This window comes from Erinaceus europaeus, chromosome 1 (genome assembly GCF_950295315.1).
Source record: "Erinaceus europaeus chromosome 1, mEriEur2.1, whole genome shotgun sequence".
Taxonomy (NCBI): domain Eukaryota; kingdom Metazoa; phylum Chordata; class Mammalia; order Eulipotyphla; family Erinaceidae; genus Erinaceus; species Erinaceus europaeus.
In genome coordinates this window covers 70,687,117-70,706,451 of record NC_080162.1, presented here as the reverse complement: position 1 = coordinate 70,706,451, position 19,335 = coordinate 70,687,117, and the positions used below count along the sequence as shown (strand labels likewise).

Genomic DNA, 19,335 nt, shown 5'->3' with positions numbered 1-19,335 from the left:
AAACATTTCACTGTAAACTGGGCACATTGCAGCATTCAACTCTATTGTACTAAAATAGAGAACACAAACAAGGTGAAAGTAGGAATGTACAAATGGTTCTTTTCACGGTACACTCAGGCTAAGGCTTTCACATAAAAAAATTCCACACTTCCCATTCCCTGTTTAAGCAGCAGTTCGGTCTGCATAGCACAAATAGGTCACACATAGGAAACGGCCAATTCTGACCAACTGGATCTGTAACTTTCCAAACCCAATTCTGCCTAGCGCTTTTCCAGGCTGATGGGAATTTTCCTCCTACCTAAGCCAAGGCCAGATTTTTCTCCCACTCTAAGATGGTAGAGACTACTTCAGGAAAAGAAGACCCTAGGGACATGCCATAAACAGTAACGAAGCTTCCTCCACCTTTTCTCCATCCCACACAAACCATGAGAAACTGCTCACACCTGTGGGACAGAGCAGAGGCAAAAAGCTGCAGGAGTTGCCCCGGAAAGACGTGGAGCTCAGGGCTGTGGAGGGCTTCTTATCTGGCCCAACGCTGCTTAATGTAGTAAATTTGTACAACATTCACGAATCCCAAGGGACTCTGAGTCATTTCTAGAAAAATTTGAAAGAAACAGACTAAGAGCTTCATGCATTTTTCTCCAATAAAGACACTTTAAATTAGTTAAACACTGAGGCACACACCAATGTGTGAACAGCCCTGCAGAAGCTTCCTGAACTATTTACAATTTCAAGTGGACCCCAACTTCAAAATTACATAGGGATCTTATTTAGGATGCTTTAAATTGCTAGGTCAATGGACAGGTGCTTTCTCTTAAGTAGAAAAAGGGCAAGAGAAGGCAGAGAATTGAGGGAAGGAAGAAGGTGAGGTGACGGGTCAGCACCCTCATCTCAGGGTCCAGAAGGACTCACCATTCTAAGATACATTGCTCTGGAGCAACGTGAGGGGTCTAGTGCTCCATAGTGAAGCAGCAAGTGAGACCAGCAGCTGTGCTGACACCATGCTGCATTGGGGGGCGTGGACAGGACTCTGGGTCATACAGGGACAGCATGGGCTCAGGCCCACTAGACCACTCCATGCCCATGCCCGGGTTCCTTACGTGCAGCATGGCCTCACTGGTTAAGTAGGAGGGGGAAATGAAAGGAAATGATGTCTGACCAGGCCTTTCCAAGCACATCCAATGTTTTTAGTGCAGATGACCTGATAAGTAAGTGTTGTGCACTTGACGGAGGAGAGGTGGCAAAGGGCACTGCTGCTGTTATAACCCAAACCCTAGGGTTTCAAGATGGCCTTATTCAAAAGGACATAAAAGTGAAAGGTTTTGTTGGCACTGCCTCACCTATCTGGTTAGTCAGGCTTCGGCTCAGGTAACCACTGGCTTTACTTGGCTCGGGCTGCCAGGAAGGTTTGCTACAGTGAAGACATGCACTGTCTGCAGAGAAGCTGTCTGTCCACAAGGTGGGGATGGCTTTAAAGACCTGCCTTTAGTTCCCTTCTCTAACACTTGTCTTAATCTTCCCTTCTGCTTGATAAAGAGTCACCTTGACGTGGAGACAAGTAGGAGACAGTGTAATGGAGTTAGCAAGAGACCCTCATGAAGTTTCTTGAACCAAACCCGAAGGCTCATCCACTCCTCTTCTCTCGGCATAGGGTAGTGTCAGAATGCTTTGGTTGTCATATGACCCAGAAGTCTGGGTTCCCAGCTCAGCTGGCCCAAGAGTTCTTCATGAGGCAAAGGAAGTGACAGCTGGTGCCCCGGTTAGAGCAGCCACTGCAGAGTCTGCTTGTGTTCCTCCTGGCTCCATGTGGGCATCAGATCCCGAAACAGTGTGATCCTCTGATGAGCTATACAATGTTCTCTGCCCCGGGGAGGGGCCCCTGGGGGGGTCCACGGTCCTGCTTACTGTGCAGCTGGGCAAGCTGCAGAACTGGCATATTGCAAAGTGGGCACACTTTCCGGACTTCCAGCCACTTAATAAGGCACCTGCAGGAGAGACCACGGGGGGGGGGCATCAATCCCACACTCAGGACGCCCCCTGCCCACCTCCCTACATCTCACAGTTGAACACATCCGCTGCCCAGGAAGCAGTGAGGGCTGGCGGAACTCTCCCACTACCCAGAGAAGGGACTCTGCCCCCTGGAGGAAGCAGAGCTTCTCACCTTCCAAAAGGTGATACCAAAATACCAAAAAGCCACAGTCAGCACTCTACCCTGATTCAGCCACAACTTCTCAATGAAGTACACTGAAGAAGTATAAAATCGGAGAAATAAATTTGGGGCCGGGTGGTGGGCCCTGGTTATGTGCACATATTACAGAGTGCAAAAGGCCCAGATTCAAGCCTCTGGTCCCCACCTGCAGGGCGGGGGAAGCTTCACAGGTGGTGAAGCAGAGCTGCAGGTATCTGCTTCCCTATCTTCTTCCCTCACAATTTCTGTCTTTATCCAGAATAAATAAAAATACAAAAATAAAGTGGACAAAACAAAGATGATTAATATGGAAAGATAAAAGGGGAATGTCTATATCTTTTAAAAAAATATTTATTTCCTTTTTGTTGCCCTTGTTTTACTGTTGTAGTTATTATTGATGTTGTCATTGTTGGATAGGACAGAGAGAAGTGGAGAGAGGAGGGGAAAACAGAGGAGGAGAGAAATAGACCTGCAGACCTGCTTCACCGCCTGGAAGAGACTCCCCTGCAGGTGGGGTTGAATCAGGATCCTTACGCTGGTCCTTGTACTTTGCACCACCTGTGCTTAATCACTGCGCTACTGTGATATCTTTTTTTAAAGAGTTTTTAAAAATATTTATTTATTCCTTTTTGTTACTCTTGTTTTACTGTTGTAGTTATTGTTTTATTGATATCGTCGTTGTTGGATAGGACAGAGAGAAATGGAGAGAGGAGGAGAAGACAGAGAGGGGGAGAGAAAGACACCTGCAGACCTGCTTCACCGCCTGTGAAGAGACTCCCTTGCAGGTGGGGAGCCGGGGGCTTGAACTGGGATCCTTATGCTGGTCCTTGTACTTTGTACCACATTCGCTTAACCCACTGTGCTACCGCCTGACTCCCCAAAGGGGAATATTTGAATAAAATCAAAATTTTCTTTTTTTTTCCTTTCTTTTTTCTCTCCAGGGTTATTGCTGGGGCTTGGTGCCTGCACTACAAATCCACTGCTCCTGGAGGCGATCCCCCCACCCAACTTTTTGTTGCCATGTTGCTCTTGTTCTTGTTGTTATTGCTCGTTGTTGTGGGATAGGACAGAGAAATGGAGAGAGGAGGGGAAGACAGAGGGGGGAGAAAAAGACAGACACCTGCAGACCTGTCTCACCACTTGTGAAGCGACTCCCTTGCAGGTGGGGAGCCAGGGGCTCGAACCGGGATCCTTGCGCCGGTCCTTGCGCTTCGTGCCATGTGCACTTAACCCACTGTGCTACCGCCCTACTCCCAGAAACAAATTTTTCTATTTATTTATTTCCTTTTGTTGCCCTTGTTTTATTGTTGTAGTTATTGGTGTTGTCGTTGTTGGATAGGAAAGAGATAAATGGAGAGAGGAGGGGAAGACAGAGAGGGGGAGAGAAAGATAGACACCTGCAGACCTGCTTCATTTCTTGTGAAGCAACTCCCCTGCAGGTGGGGAGCGGGGGATCTAACTGGGATCCTTATACCAGGTCCTTGTACTTTGCGCCACCTGCGCTTAACCCACTGCACTACCGCCTGACTCCCGAAACAAAATTTTCTAATAGAAATATAAATCTCATAAAGTTTCAAGTAAAGGCAGGACATTATATTTGTAGTAAGGAGAACAAATGCCCCAACACTACCATTTATACTTTCAGAATTCATTTAAAAAAAATTATTTATTTATTACTGGATAGACACAGAGAGAAATTGAGAGAGGAGAGAGAGAGAGAGAGAGAGAGACACCTACAGCTCTACTTCACCACTCATGAAGCTTTCCCCCTACAGGTGGGGACCAAGGGCTTGAACCTGGGTCCTTACGAATTGTAATATGTGCGCTTAACCAGGTGCGCCACCACTTGGCCCCTCAGAATTCTTTTCTTTTTTTTTTAGGGGGTAGAACTGGACTTTTAATAGTAAATTTAATGTAGTATGTACAGATGTTGATTATAATGATACACAACTAAAACTTAAATTATGTCATAATACGATGTTACTTCACAAAGACATTTCCCCATTTTATGGGAGGGGTAATGGACTATAGTACTTCTCTTATTCTCCAATTCATCCTCAATCTTGCTAATTCTGTTTTCTGCCTCACTTATTCTGTTCTCTCACCCATCTGTTGTTTTCTGTAGCTCAACTATTTTGTTACCCTGTTTACCCTGTTCTGATACTGTATTAACTTATGACGATGGTTTTGATTAAGCTTTTAGAATATGAGCACTTTCATTGGAAAATTCCAGTTAAAGAGTTGTTTATAGCCTCGGCTCCAAAGAAGTGAGGGTTTGTCTGGCTCTCAGCCTTAAGTCCTGCTGTGGTGGTTCCACTACACTGATCCCTTTAATCGTCACATACACACTGTCCCATGGGTGTTTTCTGCATTACAGACCAGTCATCAAGTCACCCAACTTGTCTGGCACTGCCCCCAAAGCCCACAAGTAAGCTGGTTAGTGTGCCTCAGCATGAGTCCCCTTAAATGATCCCACACCCATCAATACTCACTTTCTGTGGAAGGCATGTTTACATGGGCAAATCCCCAACTCATCTCGGGGCTTGAAGTCTTCTAGACACACTGCACAGAGCTGAAAGACAAAGGTACAGATGAGGCCAAGTGTCTGCAAAGTACTCTTCTATGCCACAAAGTAAAATGCATGCCCCGAGCAAGGAACTTACAAGGTTCCATAACTCCTTAAATCACACAAACTGAAGAACCTTCAGTTCTCCTGTTACATGTCTTCAAGATGGCGAGCACACAGGAGAAGAGAAGGCACAGGTCCCTCCCAGTGCACCAGCAGAATCTGTTTCAGGCTTGCTTTCATTCAAGGCTGAGCATAGTGTTGAGGGGCTGACTGCTCAGCAGCACATTCCCTGACGGTGACCACTTGTATCCCGGGGAAGAAAGCCTCTCCCACTCCGAAATGAGAATATGTATGTGGAAACTATAAACTAGGGCACAGTATACAGTAACATGCTTTTCTAGTTTTTGGGGTCCCTCATGATGTTCTGTCAGTGTCCTTTCTATGTAAAAAGTTATTGACAAGTTACTGAATTTGGGAGTCCGGCGGTAACGCAGCGGGTTAAGCGCAAAGTGCAAGGACCAGCATAAGAATCCCGGTTCGAGCCCCCAGCTCCCCACCTGCAGGGGAGTCGCTTCACAGGCGGTGAAGCAGGTCTGCAGGTGTCTATCTTTCTCTCCCCCCTCTCTGTATTCCCCTCCTCTCTCCATTTCGCTGTCTTATCCAACAACAATGACATTAATAACTACAACAATAAAACAAGTACAATAAAAGGGAATAATTATAAAATAAATTTTAAAAAGTTACTGAATTTAAAGTTACAAAAATGGAGCTGACAAAATAGCTCACTGGGGGGGGGGCAGGTGGTGGTGCACTGGGTTAAGTGCACATAGCACGAAATGCAAGGACCTGTGTAAGGATCCTGGTTCAAGCCTCAGGCTCCCTACCTGTGGGGGGGTCACTTCACAAGTGGTGAAGCAGGTCTCTGAAGGCATCTTTCTGTCCCTCCTCTCTTCCCCTCCCCTCTCAATTTCTCTCCTATCCAATGGGGGAAAAAAAGGCCACCAGGAGCAGTAGATTCCTAGCACAGGAACCCAGGCCCAGCAAAATAGCCCACTTGGATAGTGCGCTGCTTAGCTACAAGCATGACCCAGGTTTGAGCCTGTCCTCCCACTACATGGAAGGATTCTTCAGTACTGTGGTTCCATCCCCTGCCCCTGCCTCTCTGTCACATTTGTGTGGCTTTATTTTTTTTGCGGGGGTGGGGGGGCCCAGAGAAGAGAAGCTTTAGAGGTTCCCCGTGCCCCCCCAACCCCCACAAAAAATAAAGCCACACAAATGTGCATCAGATAAGGCTGATTGTGCTCTGACAGATGGCTAGGCACCACTTCTTAGAAAGATGTTTTCTTCACACCTAGAACGTTGAGTTCTTTTTAATTTATTTAAAAAAATATTTGTTAATACAAGATAGAGGAGAGAGAGAGAGAGAGAGAGAGAGAGAGCGCACAAACGGACCAGAACATCACTCTGACACATGGGATGCTGGGATTGAACTTGGGACCTCATATTTCTATGTCTGGAACCTTAGTGCTCTCATTCACTGGGCTACTTCCTGGGTCCTCTTTATTTATTTTTAAAGATTTTATTTATTTATTTATTAATGAGAAAGATAGGAGGAGGGAGAAAGAACCAGACATCACTCTGGCACATGTGCTGCTGGGATCAAACTCAGGACCTCATGCTTGAGAGTCCAATGCTTTATCACTGTGCCACCTCCCAGACGACTTTATTTTTTTAAAGTTAAGTTTTTAAAAAAATATTTATTTCCTTTTTGTTGCCCTTGTTGGTCCCCTTTATCTTTTAATTACTTTTTGTGTGTGAGAGAGAAGAAAATGTGAGAAACCAGAACAATGCTCAACTCCTGTACACGTGGTATGCAAACCCTGCATTCTACTCAGTGAGCCATCTCCCTGGCTCAGAATTCTAGTGCTTTCTTTTTTTTTTTTTTCCCCTCCAGGATTATTGCTGGGCTTGGTGCCTGCACCATGAATCCACCGCTCCTAGAGGCCATCTTTTCCCCCTTTTGTTGCCCTTGTTGTTGTAGCCTCGTTGTGGTTATTATTATTGCCATTGTTGATGTTGTTCGTTGTCGGATAGGACAGAGAGAAATGGAGAGAGGAGGGGAAGACAGAGAGGGGGAGAGAAAGACAGACACCTGCAGACCTGCTTCACTGCCTGTGAAGCGACTCCCCTGCAGGTGGGAAGCCAGAGGCTCGAACTGGGGTCCTTACGCAGGTCCCTGCGCTTTGCGCCACGTGCGCTTAACCCACTGCGCCACCGCCCGACCCCCACTCTAGTGCTTTCTAATCCTTACTTCTTGGGCACTGATCAGTGCTCATGAACACCAAGTGTGGATGCAGTCACACACTTTACAGATGAGCAAAGCAAGCTCAGAGCAATGCCTATGGGCCACTCAGTTAACTGGTGAGTGTTCAGGCCTGGCTCCTGCTGCCTGATTGTTGCTGTCCCACTTGAGCCTCCTCAAGGCTGAGTCCCCTGTTTGCTTCCCTGCCCATCCATTAGTTCCTGATCAAGATGCTGTCACAGCTCTGTTTTCATCAGCTTCTTTCTTTTATGATTTATTTATCCTAGTGAGAGAGATCAGAGCATTGCTTAGCCTTGGCTTTTGGTTCCAGAGACTGAACCTGGAACCTCTGAGGATTCCAGCAATAAGTTCTGTACTCTAAGACTGAGCTATCTCTGTGGCCCTATTAAGCCTTTCCCTCCCTTGCCCTTCCTTTCCCTCTCCTCTCCTGTCCTACCCCCCCCCCAGGGTTATTGTTGGCACTTGGTGCCAGCACTATGAATTCATGGTTTCCCATAAGCCATTTTCTTTCCTTCCTTTTCTCTCTCTCTCTCTCTTTCCTTCTTTTTTTCTTTCTTTCTTTCTTTCCTTCCTTTTTTTTTTTTTTTTTAAACCAAAGCACTACTAAGCTCTGGTTTATGGTGTGGGAGATTGAACCTGGGACTTTGAAGCCTCAAGCATGAGAGTCTCTTTGCATAACCATTATACTATTTAATATTAAATATTACTACGCTATTTAATATTTACATCAATGACCTCCCAGAAACTTCTTCAAGGAAGTTCATCTACGCCGATGACATCTGCTGTGCAACTCAGGCATCCAAGTTCGACATCCTCGAGGAAACACGAAAGACATGTCTCTGATATCTGATTACTGTAAAAAATGGCGACTAATCCCTAGCACTGCAAAAACGGTATCATCTGTTTTCCATCTACACCATGCCTCGGCCTTGCGTGAGCTTAATGTGCAGCTTGGCGATACGAGAATCCGGCATGAAGCCCAGCCAGTCTATCTTGGCGTTACTCTCGATCGCACTCTGTCATTTCACGAACATCTCATAAAAACTGCAGCAAAGGTGGGCGCGAGGAATAACATCATTGCAAGACTGGCCAGCTCCTCATGGGGCGCGAGCGTTTCCACACTACGATCATCATCTCTGGCATTATGCTATTCCACTGCAGAATACTGTGCCCCAGTATGGTTCCGTAGCCCCCATGTCCACTTGGTCGATTCCAAATTATATTCCTCCATGCGGATAATTTCTGGAACCATCCGTTCCACCCCGGTTCCATGGCTGCCAGTTCTTAGCAACATCGCCCCGCCAGATATTTGTTGGGATGCGGCATCACCTAAGTTCATTTCCCACGTCTACGCTCGACCGGACCTGCCAATATACGCGGATATCTTCGCCCACCCTGTCCAACGCTTGATGTCTCATCACCCAATCTGGTCCCCTACGCCTACACTGAACTTCTCTGTTCCAGACTCTTGGAAACAGAGTTGGCAGTCAGCTGAGGTAAAGAACAAACAGCTCATCACAGACCCCTGCAAGTGTCAACCCGGCTTTGACCTAGCACGTTATGATTGGGCCCTCCTCAATCGCTATCGAACAGGCCATGGCCGGTGCGCCGCTATGTTCCATCGCTGGGGAGCCAGAGACAACCCGAACTGCCCCTGCGGCTACAGACAGACTATGACCCACATAGTCAACGACTGCCACCTCTCCAGATTCAAAGGAGGTCTCGAAACTTTACATCAGGCTCAACCTGACGCTGTTGACTGGCTACGGAAGAATGGCAAACGCTAGAAGAAGAAACCATTACACTATATACACCTGCCCCCCTTTTTACCCTCTCCTTTCCTATTTTGGTAGGATAGAGAGAAATCAGGAGGAGAGGGAGAGAGAGAAAAGAAGAAAGAGAGGCACCTGCAGACCTGCTTCACTGTTCATGAAGTGTCTCCCCTGCAGGTGGACGGTGGGGCTTGAACCTGGGTCTGTGTGCATGGTAATGTGTGCACACAACCAGGTGAACCTCCACTCTCAGCCCCATTATGCTCTTCTTTTTAAGTTTGATTTTATGTGAAGAAAAGGGACATAGGGAGGGAGAAAGAGACACCTGCAGCACTGCTTCACTATTCGTGAAGCTTTCCCCTTGCAGGTGGGGACCAGGGGCTTGAACCTGGGTCCTTGCCCATTGTAACCTGTGCACTCAACTGGTTGTGCCACCACCCAACCCCTATTATACTTTTCTTAAACAAATCCTAAAGCCATAGTGGGCAGGGATAGATAGCATAAAGGTTATGTAAAGAGACCCTCACGTGTGAGTCTCCAAAGTCCCAGGTTCAATCCCTGCACAACCATAAACCAGAGCTGAGCAGTGCTCTGGGAAAAAGAAAAAAGCCACAGCCATATGGAACATAAAACAAGGTAAATTCTGACATATTAAGTGATCAAATATAAAAGTGATCAAAAGTCCAGGGTAATCGCAGAGAGAAAAGTCTTACTTAGATCATGCAGCGGGTTAAGCACATAAGGCACGAAGTGCAAGCACCAGTGTTAAGGATCCCGGTTAGAGCCCCCGGATCCCCATCTGCAGGGGGTTGCTTCCAAAGCGGTGAAGCAGGTCTGCAGGTGTCTATCTTTCTCTCCCCCTCTTTGTCTTCCCCTCCTCTCTCCATTTCTCTCTGTCCTATCCAACAACAACAGCACTGGCAACAAAATGGGGAAAAAAGGCCTCCAGGGGCAGCGGATTCATGTAGTGCAGGCACTGAGCCCCAACAATAACCCTGGAGACAAATAATAATAATAAATATATAAGAAAAGTCTTAGATCTGACTTCCTACATGTTCCCAGAAGGGTCAAACTAATTTTTACCAATTTACAGATCAGATTTCATAAATGGGCTTTACTTTTTTTTTTCCTTCTTTAAAATTTTTTAAAAAAATTATCTGCATTTATTGGCTAGAGACAGTCAGAAATCAAGAAGGAAAGGGGTGATAGAGAGGGAGGGAGAGGGCGGAGGTAGATAGCATAATGGTTATACAAAGAGACTCTCATGCCTGAGGCTCTGAAGTCCCAGGTTCAGTCCCCTGCACCACCATAAGCCAGAGCTGATCAGTGCTCTGGTAAAATAAAAAAAATTAAAAAAAAAAAAAAGGGAGGAAGAAAGAGAGCCACCTATAGCCCTGAGTTACCCACCACGTGTAAAGCTTTCCCTTGCAGGCGGGAACTGGGGTTTGAACCTGGGACCTTACACATTATAATATGCATGCTCAATCAGATGCGCCACCGCCTGGCCCCGGGATTTACTTCCCAATATTTCAATGATGGTTTCTCCAATGACTTCACATTCCTTTAAAACAATCCTTTCGGGAGTCGGATGTAGCTCAGCGGGTTAAGTGCAGGTGGCACAAAACGCAAGGACTGACATAAGGATCCCGGTTCGAGCCCCCGGATCCCCACCTGCAGGGGAGTCGCTTCACAGGCATTGAAGCAGGTCTGCAGGTGTCTGTCTTTCTCTTTCCCTCTCTGTCTTCCCCTCCTCTCTCCATTTCTCTCTGTCCTATCCAACAACAATGACAGCAGTGACAACAACAACAATAAACAACAAGGGCAACAAAAAGGAAAATAAATAAATAAATGTAAAAAAAAAAAACAAAGCCCCCCCCAAAAAATCCTTTCACAGGGGTTGGGCGGTGGCACAGGGGGTTAAGTACGTGGTGCAAAGTGCAGGGATCGGCATAAGGATCCCGGTTGGATCCCTCGGCTCCCCACCTGCAGGGGAGTCGCTTCACAGGCGGTGAAGCAGGTCTGCAGGTGTCTTTCTCTCCCCCTCTCTGTCTTCCCCTCCTCTCTCCATTTCTCTCTGTCCTGTCCAACAACGAACAACATCAACAATGGCAATAATGATAATAACCACAATGAGGTTACAACAACAAGGGCAACAAAAGGGGGGAAAAGATGGCCTCTAGGAGCGGTGGATTCATGGTGCAGGCACTGAGCCCGGCAATAACCTTGGAAGGAAAAAAAAAATTCCTTTCACACACCATAATATTTATTCCTTTCAAGAATAGAATTCAATTTTTTCCCTTTTTCTTTCAACAGGTATTTATTAAACATCTCACCAAGCAGTGGGCTAGGTTCTGGGGAAGCAGCAGTGGACAAATGTTAACATTGAGTAATGAAATCCAGCAATTCTTCGTTTATATGCAGAATGAGACAACCATCTCCACTAATTCCAGAACATATTCATCACCTACCACACATCCCACACTGGAAGCCCACAGCCATATGCACTCCCTCCCCACTCTACCTTCTCCCCAATCCTTGGTAACCACCCTGGACTTGTCTATTCTGGCCATTTTCGGAATGGAATAACATCAGAAAGTATTGACTTGTTAGAAAAAGTCACGACGTGTTTTTCTATGCCAAAATGCATCTTGACTTTTCTGACAACCCAACAATAACATACAATATGTGGTTGTCAGTGTCTTTTTTTTCTCTGAGTGTGATGTCTTCAGGGTTTGTCCATGCCATAGTATGAACAAGTACTTCATGTGTTTTATGGTTGGTAGTATTCTGTTCTGCAGACATACCACATATTATTGTTATTATGTATCTTAAAACTTTTTGCCCCGACTGGGGTCATTGCTGGGGCTTGATACCTGCACAACAATTTCACTGTTCCTGGTAGCAGGTTTTTTTTTTTTTTAATTTTTCTTTTAGAGACAGAAGGAAATAGGGAGAGAGAAAGCACAAAAAAGGGAGAGAAAGATACCTGCAGCACTATGTCATTGCTCTTAAGGCATGCCATTCTTTTGCCCCTGTTCCTGCAAGGGCTTGAACCCAGGTTCTCACACATAGTAATGTGTTTGCTCTATCAGGTGTGCCACCATTTGGCCCCTAGACATATCACACTTTATTTGGCTGTGGTGTTTTGTTTTGTTTTCAGGGTTATCACTAATGTTCAGTGCTGGCACTACACTTTCCCCTTTGATGTCCCCGCAGAGAACTCAGTGCAGTCAAAGTTCCAGAAGTGAGCACTGTGGTTGGGAGAAAGATCCAGGTATGGCATGAAATATTTATAAAATTCGGAGACAGAGACAGTGGGGCAAATCCTTATTTCTCGTATTCCCTCCATTCTCTTGTACCCATGCCTCTAGAGAATCCTGTGATGGAAACAGCAGTAGTGGCAGCAGCTGGCAATGGGAGTGTGCATGAGCCAAAACTCTGAAAGAGAACTCAGTCCTTGCGCATGGCAACATGTGTGCTTAACTGGGTGTGCCACTGCTCTGCTCCCTATTTGTCCTTTTATTTGTTGATGGCCACTTGGGTTGCTTTTATCTTTTGGCAATTAAGAATAGAGTTGTAGGGGAGTCAGGTGGTAGCACAGCGGGTTAAGCGCAGGTGGCACAAAGTGTAAGGACTGGCATAAGGATCCCGGTTTGAGCCCCTTGTTCCCCACCTGTGGGGATGGGGTTGCTTCACAGACAGTGAAGCAGGTCTGCAGGTGTCTTTCTCTGCCCCTCTCTGTCTTCCCCTTCTCTCTCCATTTCTCTCTGTCCTATCCAACAACGACGACATCAATAACAACAACAATAAAACAAGGGCAAAAAAAAAGGGAATAAATTAAATAAATATTAAAAAAAATATAGAGTTGTGGGAGCCAGACAGTGTGCAGTGGGTTAAGGGCACATAGCAGAAAGTGCAAGGACTGTTATCAGAATCACGGTTCGAGCCCCCGGCTCCCTACCTGCAGGGGGTTTGCTTCACAGGCAGTGAGGCAGGTTTGCAGGTGTCTGTCTTTCTCTCTCCCTCTCAGTCTTCCCCTTCTCTCTCCATTTCTCTCTGTCCTATCCAACAACGACATCAAAAACAACAACAACAACAACAACAATGATAAACAAGGGCAACAAAAGGGAAAAAAATGAAAAAGTTGCTCTGACCACTTCTGTACAAGTATCTGGATCCCTGTTTTTGCTTCTTGGGGTTTGTAACTAGGAACAGAATTGCCAGAACATATGGTAACATTATATTTAACTTTTTGAGGAGCTACTGTTTTCCAAAGTGACTGCACCATTTCACATTCCCACCAGCAGTGTATGAATCACTATTCATGAAGCACAATGACATGAATCCGACATCGCCAGAAGTTAGTCCATCCTTTGAGTTCTCAGTTGAGTGAGTCAGTAAGTTCCTTTTATACCTCAGGTCCTTCTGATTTGAATCTGTCACTTATCACTGGAAGAGCCCTAGTTGAAAAGGTAACAATTATCTTAAAGCTATTTACTTATTGGGTAGTTCTAATCACTCAGTATATGTCTAAGAAAAAAGACGTAGAAGTAGTTTTAATGAGTGCTTTTCTGGATACTGAAATTTTGAAAATTTCATTTGAAATTCTGAAATTTTGCATGGCAAATGTTATTTATTTATTTATTGGTGAGAGAGAAGAAGAGGAGGAGGAGGAGAGAGAACCAGAGTATGATTCTGGCACATGCGATGCTGGGGACTGAACCAGGACCTCATGCCTGAGAATTCAATACTTTATCTACTGTGCCACTCCCCTGGGGTTGGTAAATAAATAAATATTCAAAAATAAAAAAGTAAAAAGCAACCGGTAGATACACCAGAATTTACAATATCTCCAAATTGGTAGTCAATTTTCCATCTGTACCTTCTGATGTCCCTGGAGAGAACTCCGTGCAGTTAAAGTTCCAGAAGTGAGCACTGTGATTTGGAGAAAGATCCGGGTGTGACATGGAATATTTATAAAATTCGGAGACAGAGAGACAGTGGGGCAAATCCTTCAGTTATTTCTCATATTCCCGCCATTCTCTTGTACCCAGGCCTCTAGAGTATCCTGTGATGGAAACAGCAGTAGTGGCAGCAGCTGGCAACGGGAGTGTGTATGAGCCAAAACTCCGAAAGAGAACTTTCTTTCTACTGCTGTAGCTGTGACCAAACTCCATTGCTTATGTCCCTCTCTGTATTCCCTTTCTCCTTGGCCTTAGATGTGGTGCAAATGCAGATGTGGGTGGGTTTTGGATGGAAAGCTGCAAAGTAATACTTCAGGGAGCCAGAAGTACAAGGGAGACAGTAAAGAGGGAAGGACGTGGGAGAGCAAGCTTGACCTTCTGGGATCACCCCTGATGTGCACAAGTATGGATCAAATTAAATATATAAAAGTTTTGCACTGGGAGTTGGGCGGTAGCGCAGCAGGTTAAGTGCACATGGTGCAAAGCGCAAGGACCGGCGGAAGGATCCCGGTTTGCGCCCCCGGCTCCCCACCTGCAGGGGAGTTGCTTCACAAGCACTGAAGCAGTTCTGCAGTTGTCTGTCTTTCTCTCCCCCTCTCTGTCTTCCCCTCCTCTCTCCATTCCTCTGTGTCCTATCTAACAACGATGACATCAATAACAACAATAATAACTATAACAATAAACAAGGGCAACAAAAGGGAGTAAATAAATATAAAAAATAAATAAGATTATATATATTTTAAAAAGTTTTGCACTGAGCTAAACAGGTCTTAATCTGACTGCCAGGTGATACATGAGAGACAGCTGGTTAGTACTGCAGAGGTTTTGAAAGCTGAGCTGTTTATAGGGACCAAAGAATTTAGAAAGTAGGTTGGAATTTGTGACTTAACTCTAAGCAGATCAATCATCTGCTGAAACAAAACATTATCAACACCTCCTTAGGATTTTTTTTAATTGTATAGAGATGAAGAGAAACTGAGAGGGAAGGGAGGTTGAGAGGGAGAGAGATAGAGAGACACACCTATAACACTGCTTCACCACTCAGGAAGCTTTCCCCTTACAGGTGGGAACTGGGGACTTGAACCCTGGTCCTTGTGCATGGTAACATGTGTTCAACCAGTTGCACCACCACCTGGCCCCCTTCCATAGGATTTAACAAGAAAAAGAATCTCGTAATACAGCATAATGGATAGCAGAAGATTTTCCTGTCAGTGGGTCTGAAGTCCAGGTTTAATCCCATCACACCACTATAAGCAGTACTCAGGGGGAAAAAAGACAAACAAAAGGAATCTCACAATATAATATTAAAACATAATTCAGGATTCAATCCAAAATTACTCATCATATCAAGAGCCATGAAAATCACAACTTACTTGGTAAGAGACATTAATGACAAAAACATTGGATTATACAACAAAGACCTTAAAGGAGTTATAAAAATGCTCAAATAAGCAATCATGAGTGCTCTTGAAACAAATACTAAAACAGAAGTTGCTAGCAAAGAAACACAGTATACAAGGAAGAACTCAGTGAAAATTTTAGATATGGAAAATACAATAAAATTTAACAGATGGGCTCAATAGTAGATTAGAGGAGAGAGAGAGAGAGAAAAGAGTGACTGGAAGATATTTTGGATTAAGAATAGTCTAATCTCAGGCTGGGAGTATGGACCGACCTGTCAACACCCATGTTCAGCGGGAAGCAATTACAGAAGCCAGACCTTCCACCTTCTGCATCCCACAATGACCTTGGGTCCATACTCCCAGATGGATAAAGAATAGGAAAGCTATCAGGGGAGGGAATGGGATATGGAGTTCTGGTGGTGGGAATTATATGGAGTTGTACCCCTCTTATCCTACAGTTTTGTTAATGTCTTCTTTTTAAAATAAATAAAAAAACTATAAAAAAAGAATTGCCTAATCTGAAAAACAAAGGGGGGGGGGACATATGCTCAAAAATCTGTGGAAATAATAACAGAAGGTCTAGGCATAATCAAATTACTGAGAATGAAAGACAAAAATGTTTTGAAAGTAGTCAGGGAAATATAATGCATTCTGCAAAGAACTAATTATTAGAATGTGAATTTCTCGGAAGTTGGGCAGTAGCGCAGCGGGTTAAGTGCACGTGGCGCAAAGCGCAAGGACTGGTGTAGGGATCCCGGTTCAAGCCCCCTACTCCCCACCTGCAGGGGAGTCACTTCACAGGCAGTGAAGCAGGTCTGCAGGTGTCTGTCTTTCTCTTTCCCTCCTCTCTCCATTTCTCTCTGTTCTATCCAACAACGAAGACAGACAACAATAATAACTACAACAATAAAACAACAAGGGCAACAAAAAGGGAATAAATAAATAAATAAATTTAAAAAAAGAATGAATTTCTCAACAGAAACCATGAAATGATCAGGTATAGTCTCTCTGGAAGACTGTATGGACATTCATTAAACACATAAAAATGGAACTGCTTTATGTTTCAGCAATACCACTCTCAGGCATTTATCCAGTGAACACTCAAACACTAATTTGAAGGGACATCTATGTTCATAGCTGCATTATTCGCAATAGCCAAAGACTGGAAGCTTCTCCCCTGTGGGTGAGGAGCAGGGGTTTGAACGCAAGTCCTTGTATGTGGTAAAGTGTGTGCTTAACCAGGTGCACTGACATATAGTCCCAAGTTTCTTCTTTTTTAAAAATATTTTTATTTATTTTATTGGATAGAGTCAGAGAGAAATTGAGAGGCTTGAACCTAGGACCTTGCGCACTGTAATGTGTGCTCCTAACCAGGTGTGCCACTGCCTGCCTCCCCCTCCCCCAGTTTCTATATTCTAACTAAACTGCTAGAAAATTAAACTGATTCTAAGTCAGGGAGACAGTACACTGGAATTGCATGTGAAAGGTCCCAGGTTTGCTCTCCAGGACCACCAACAGCTAAAGTTGATCTGTACTCTGGTCAAACAAAATTGATTCTAAGTATTTGTTTTATAAGTTATAATCAACTATTAAAATTTTAAACAGAGATAAAGTCACCTTTACAATAGATATAATACTAAGTAATTTTTATTTTTTAAAATTTTACTTATTATTGGATAGAGACAGAGAGAAACTGAAAGGGAGGAGGAAACAGAGAGGGAAAGAGACAGACAGACACCTGCAGCCCTACTTCACCACTAGTGAAGCTCCCCCCTATGCAGATGGGGTCCAGGGGCTTGAACCTGGGTCCCTAAGAACTATAATGTGTACTCTTAACCAGGTGTGCCACCACCTGGTCCCCTAAATAATTTTTAGATAACCTAAAAAGAGGACAAGAAGCAAAAGAGGAATGAAAAATAAAGAGGAAAGCTGACAAAAAATATTAAAATAGTTGATCTAAGTTCAAACATATCAATAATTGCACTGAATGTGTATTGTCTAAACACATCAATTAAAAAACTGACAGAGCAGGGCCGGGTGGTAGCACACCTGGTTGAGTGCACATGTTACAATGTGCAAGGATCCAGGTTCTATCCCTTGGTTCCCACCTGCAAGGGGAAAGCTTCATGAATGGTGAAGTGGTGTTGCAGGTGTCTCTCTGTCTCTCTCCCTCTCTATTACCCCTTTCCCTCTCGATTTCTGGCTGTCTCTATCCAAATAAATAAATAAAGATAATTAAAAAAATAATTTAAAAAACCCTGACCAAAGCACCCCATCATCTGGGGCTCTAGTCAGGGAATCCTTGGACTACCACACAGATACGATGGGCCTAGACCTCTAACAGGTCTCTGTCTCCACCATCACTGGTCACTTCCATCAGGAACATCATCATAAGCCCTCTTGTGGGCCTCTCCAAGACCTTGCCCTCAATGTTGACCAGTGATGGCAAGGACTGCTCCACTTTCTGAAGGGAGGCTGGGTCAGCCTTCTCTGCCACTGGAGGAAAATGGTCCCCAAAATGAATGCAGCCTAGAATGTTTCCAGCTGTGACCATGGACTGAGAGCTCAGGCTGACAGGGACTCAGACATTACACAGGCTCCTGTGCTAAATATGAGTATATATGGGCCCTAGGTCAGATTGATGTAGTTTACAGTTAATGGTACTTATAAACTTTCTTCGTATTTAGGAGCGACTCTCTGCCCTAATCCAGCTTTATAGCCCTATTCTCAACTCAGACACCATCTTTCCATTTTCCAGAAAACACTTTAAGTCCACCTCAATGTTAGCTATAAGACTCAGGCAAAATTTACTAAAGTCAAGGGCCCCTTGGAACATACTTAAAATATATTTCCTAGTTTCTTCCCACATGAAGACCCCTAGTATCTGCTCTATTCTAGCCTCTGGGTTCCTGCTTATTAAACAACTTGTCCTGCTTTATATCTTACTGCTTTTTAGCCACCAAGTTGCAGACAATAACCATGATGCCATCCTGACTTCCCTGGGCAGACAACTTTACCAATGTGTCTGAGAACCTCACCTCTCCAGAGCCCTACCTCACCAGGGAAAGCTAGAAACAGGTTGGGAGTATGGATCAACCTGCCAACATCCATGTCCAGCAGAGAAGCAATTACAGAAGCCAGACCTTCCACCTTCCCCCCAACTCTTCATCTACACTATTCCAGCCTTTAGGTTCATGATTAATCAAAAATTTGTTTGGCCTTGTATGTTAACTCTCTTTTCAGCCACCAGGTTCCAGATGCTAGCAGGATGCTGACCAGACTTCCTTGGACAGACAACCCCACCAATGGGTCCTGGAGCTCTGCTTCCCCAGAGCCCTTCCCCACTAGGGAAAGAGAGAGGCAGACTGGGAGTATGGATCAACCTGTCAATGCCCATGTTCAGTGGGGAAGCAATTACAGAAGCCAGACCTCCCACCTTCTGCACCCCATAATGACCCTGGGTCCATACTCCCTGTGGGTTAAAGAATAGGAAAGCTATCAGGGGAGGAGATGGGATACGGAGTTCTGGTGGTGGGAACTTATATATATATATATATAATTTGTTGCCTTAGTTATTGTTGTCATTGCTGTTGTTGTTGGCTAGGACAAAGAGAAATGGAGAGAGGAGGGGAAGACAGAGAGGGGGAGAGAAAGGCAGACACACCTGCAGACCTGCTTCACCGCCTGTGAAGTAACCCCCGCAGATAGTCCTTGCGCTTTGCATCATGTGCGCTTAACTCACTGCGCTACCACCGGCCCCTTAACATATTTTCTGTTCAGGGGAGTGGCCGGATATCTCATTACATATCATCAATATTGTTTTGAGTGAATCCATTATATTTAATAGTCATTTTTTTCTCCTCCAGGGTTATTGCTGGGCTCGGTGCCTGCACCATGAATCCACCGCTCCTGGAGGCCATTTTTTCCCCCTTTTTGTTGCCCTTGTTGTTGTAGCCTCGTTGTGGTTATTATTATTGCCATTGTTGATGTTGTTCGTTGTTGGATAGGACAGAGAGAAATGGAGAGAGGAGGGGAAGACAGAGAGGGAGAGAGAAAGATAGACACCTGCAGACCTGCTTCACCGCCTGTGAAGCGACTCCCCTGCAGGTGGGGAGC

The 19,335-nt window shown here is 44.9% G+C and overlaps 1 protein-coding gene across 5 annotated transcripts in view; it reads right to left on the bottom strand.

Annotated features, from left to right (window-relative positions):
* Nucleotides 1-73: 73 nt before the first annotated feature.
* Nucleotides 74-19,335, bottom strand: part of RNF24 (ring finger protein 24) — a 97,364-nt gene continuing 78,102 nt past the window's right edge. For all 5 annotated transcript variants that reach the window (XM_060186927.1, XM_060186937.1, XM_060186950.1 and 2 more), the window contains 2 exons: nt 4,681-4,760; nt 74-1,985 (listed from right to left, as the gene is read on the bottom strand). In XM_060186927.1, the coding sequence (XP_060042910.1) occupies nt 1,847-1,985; nt 4,681-4,760 (219 nt within the window). In that variant the 3' untranslated portion in view covers nt 74-1,846. The remainder of the gene's footprint in view (nt 1,986-4,680; nt 4,761-19,335) is intronic.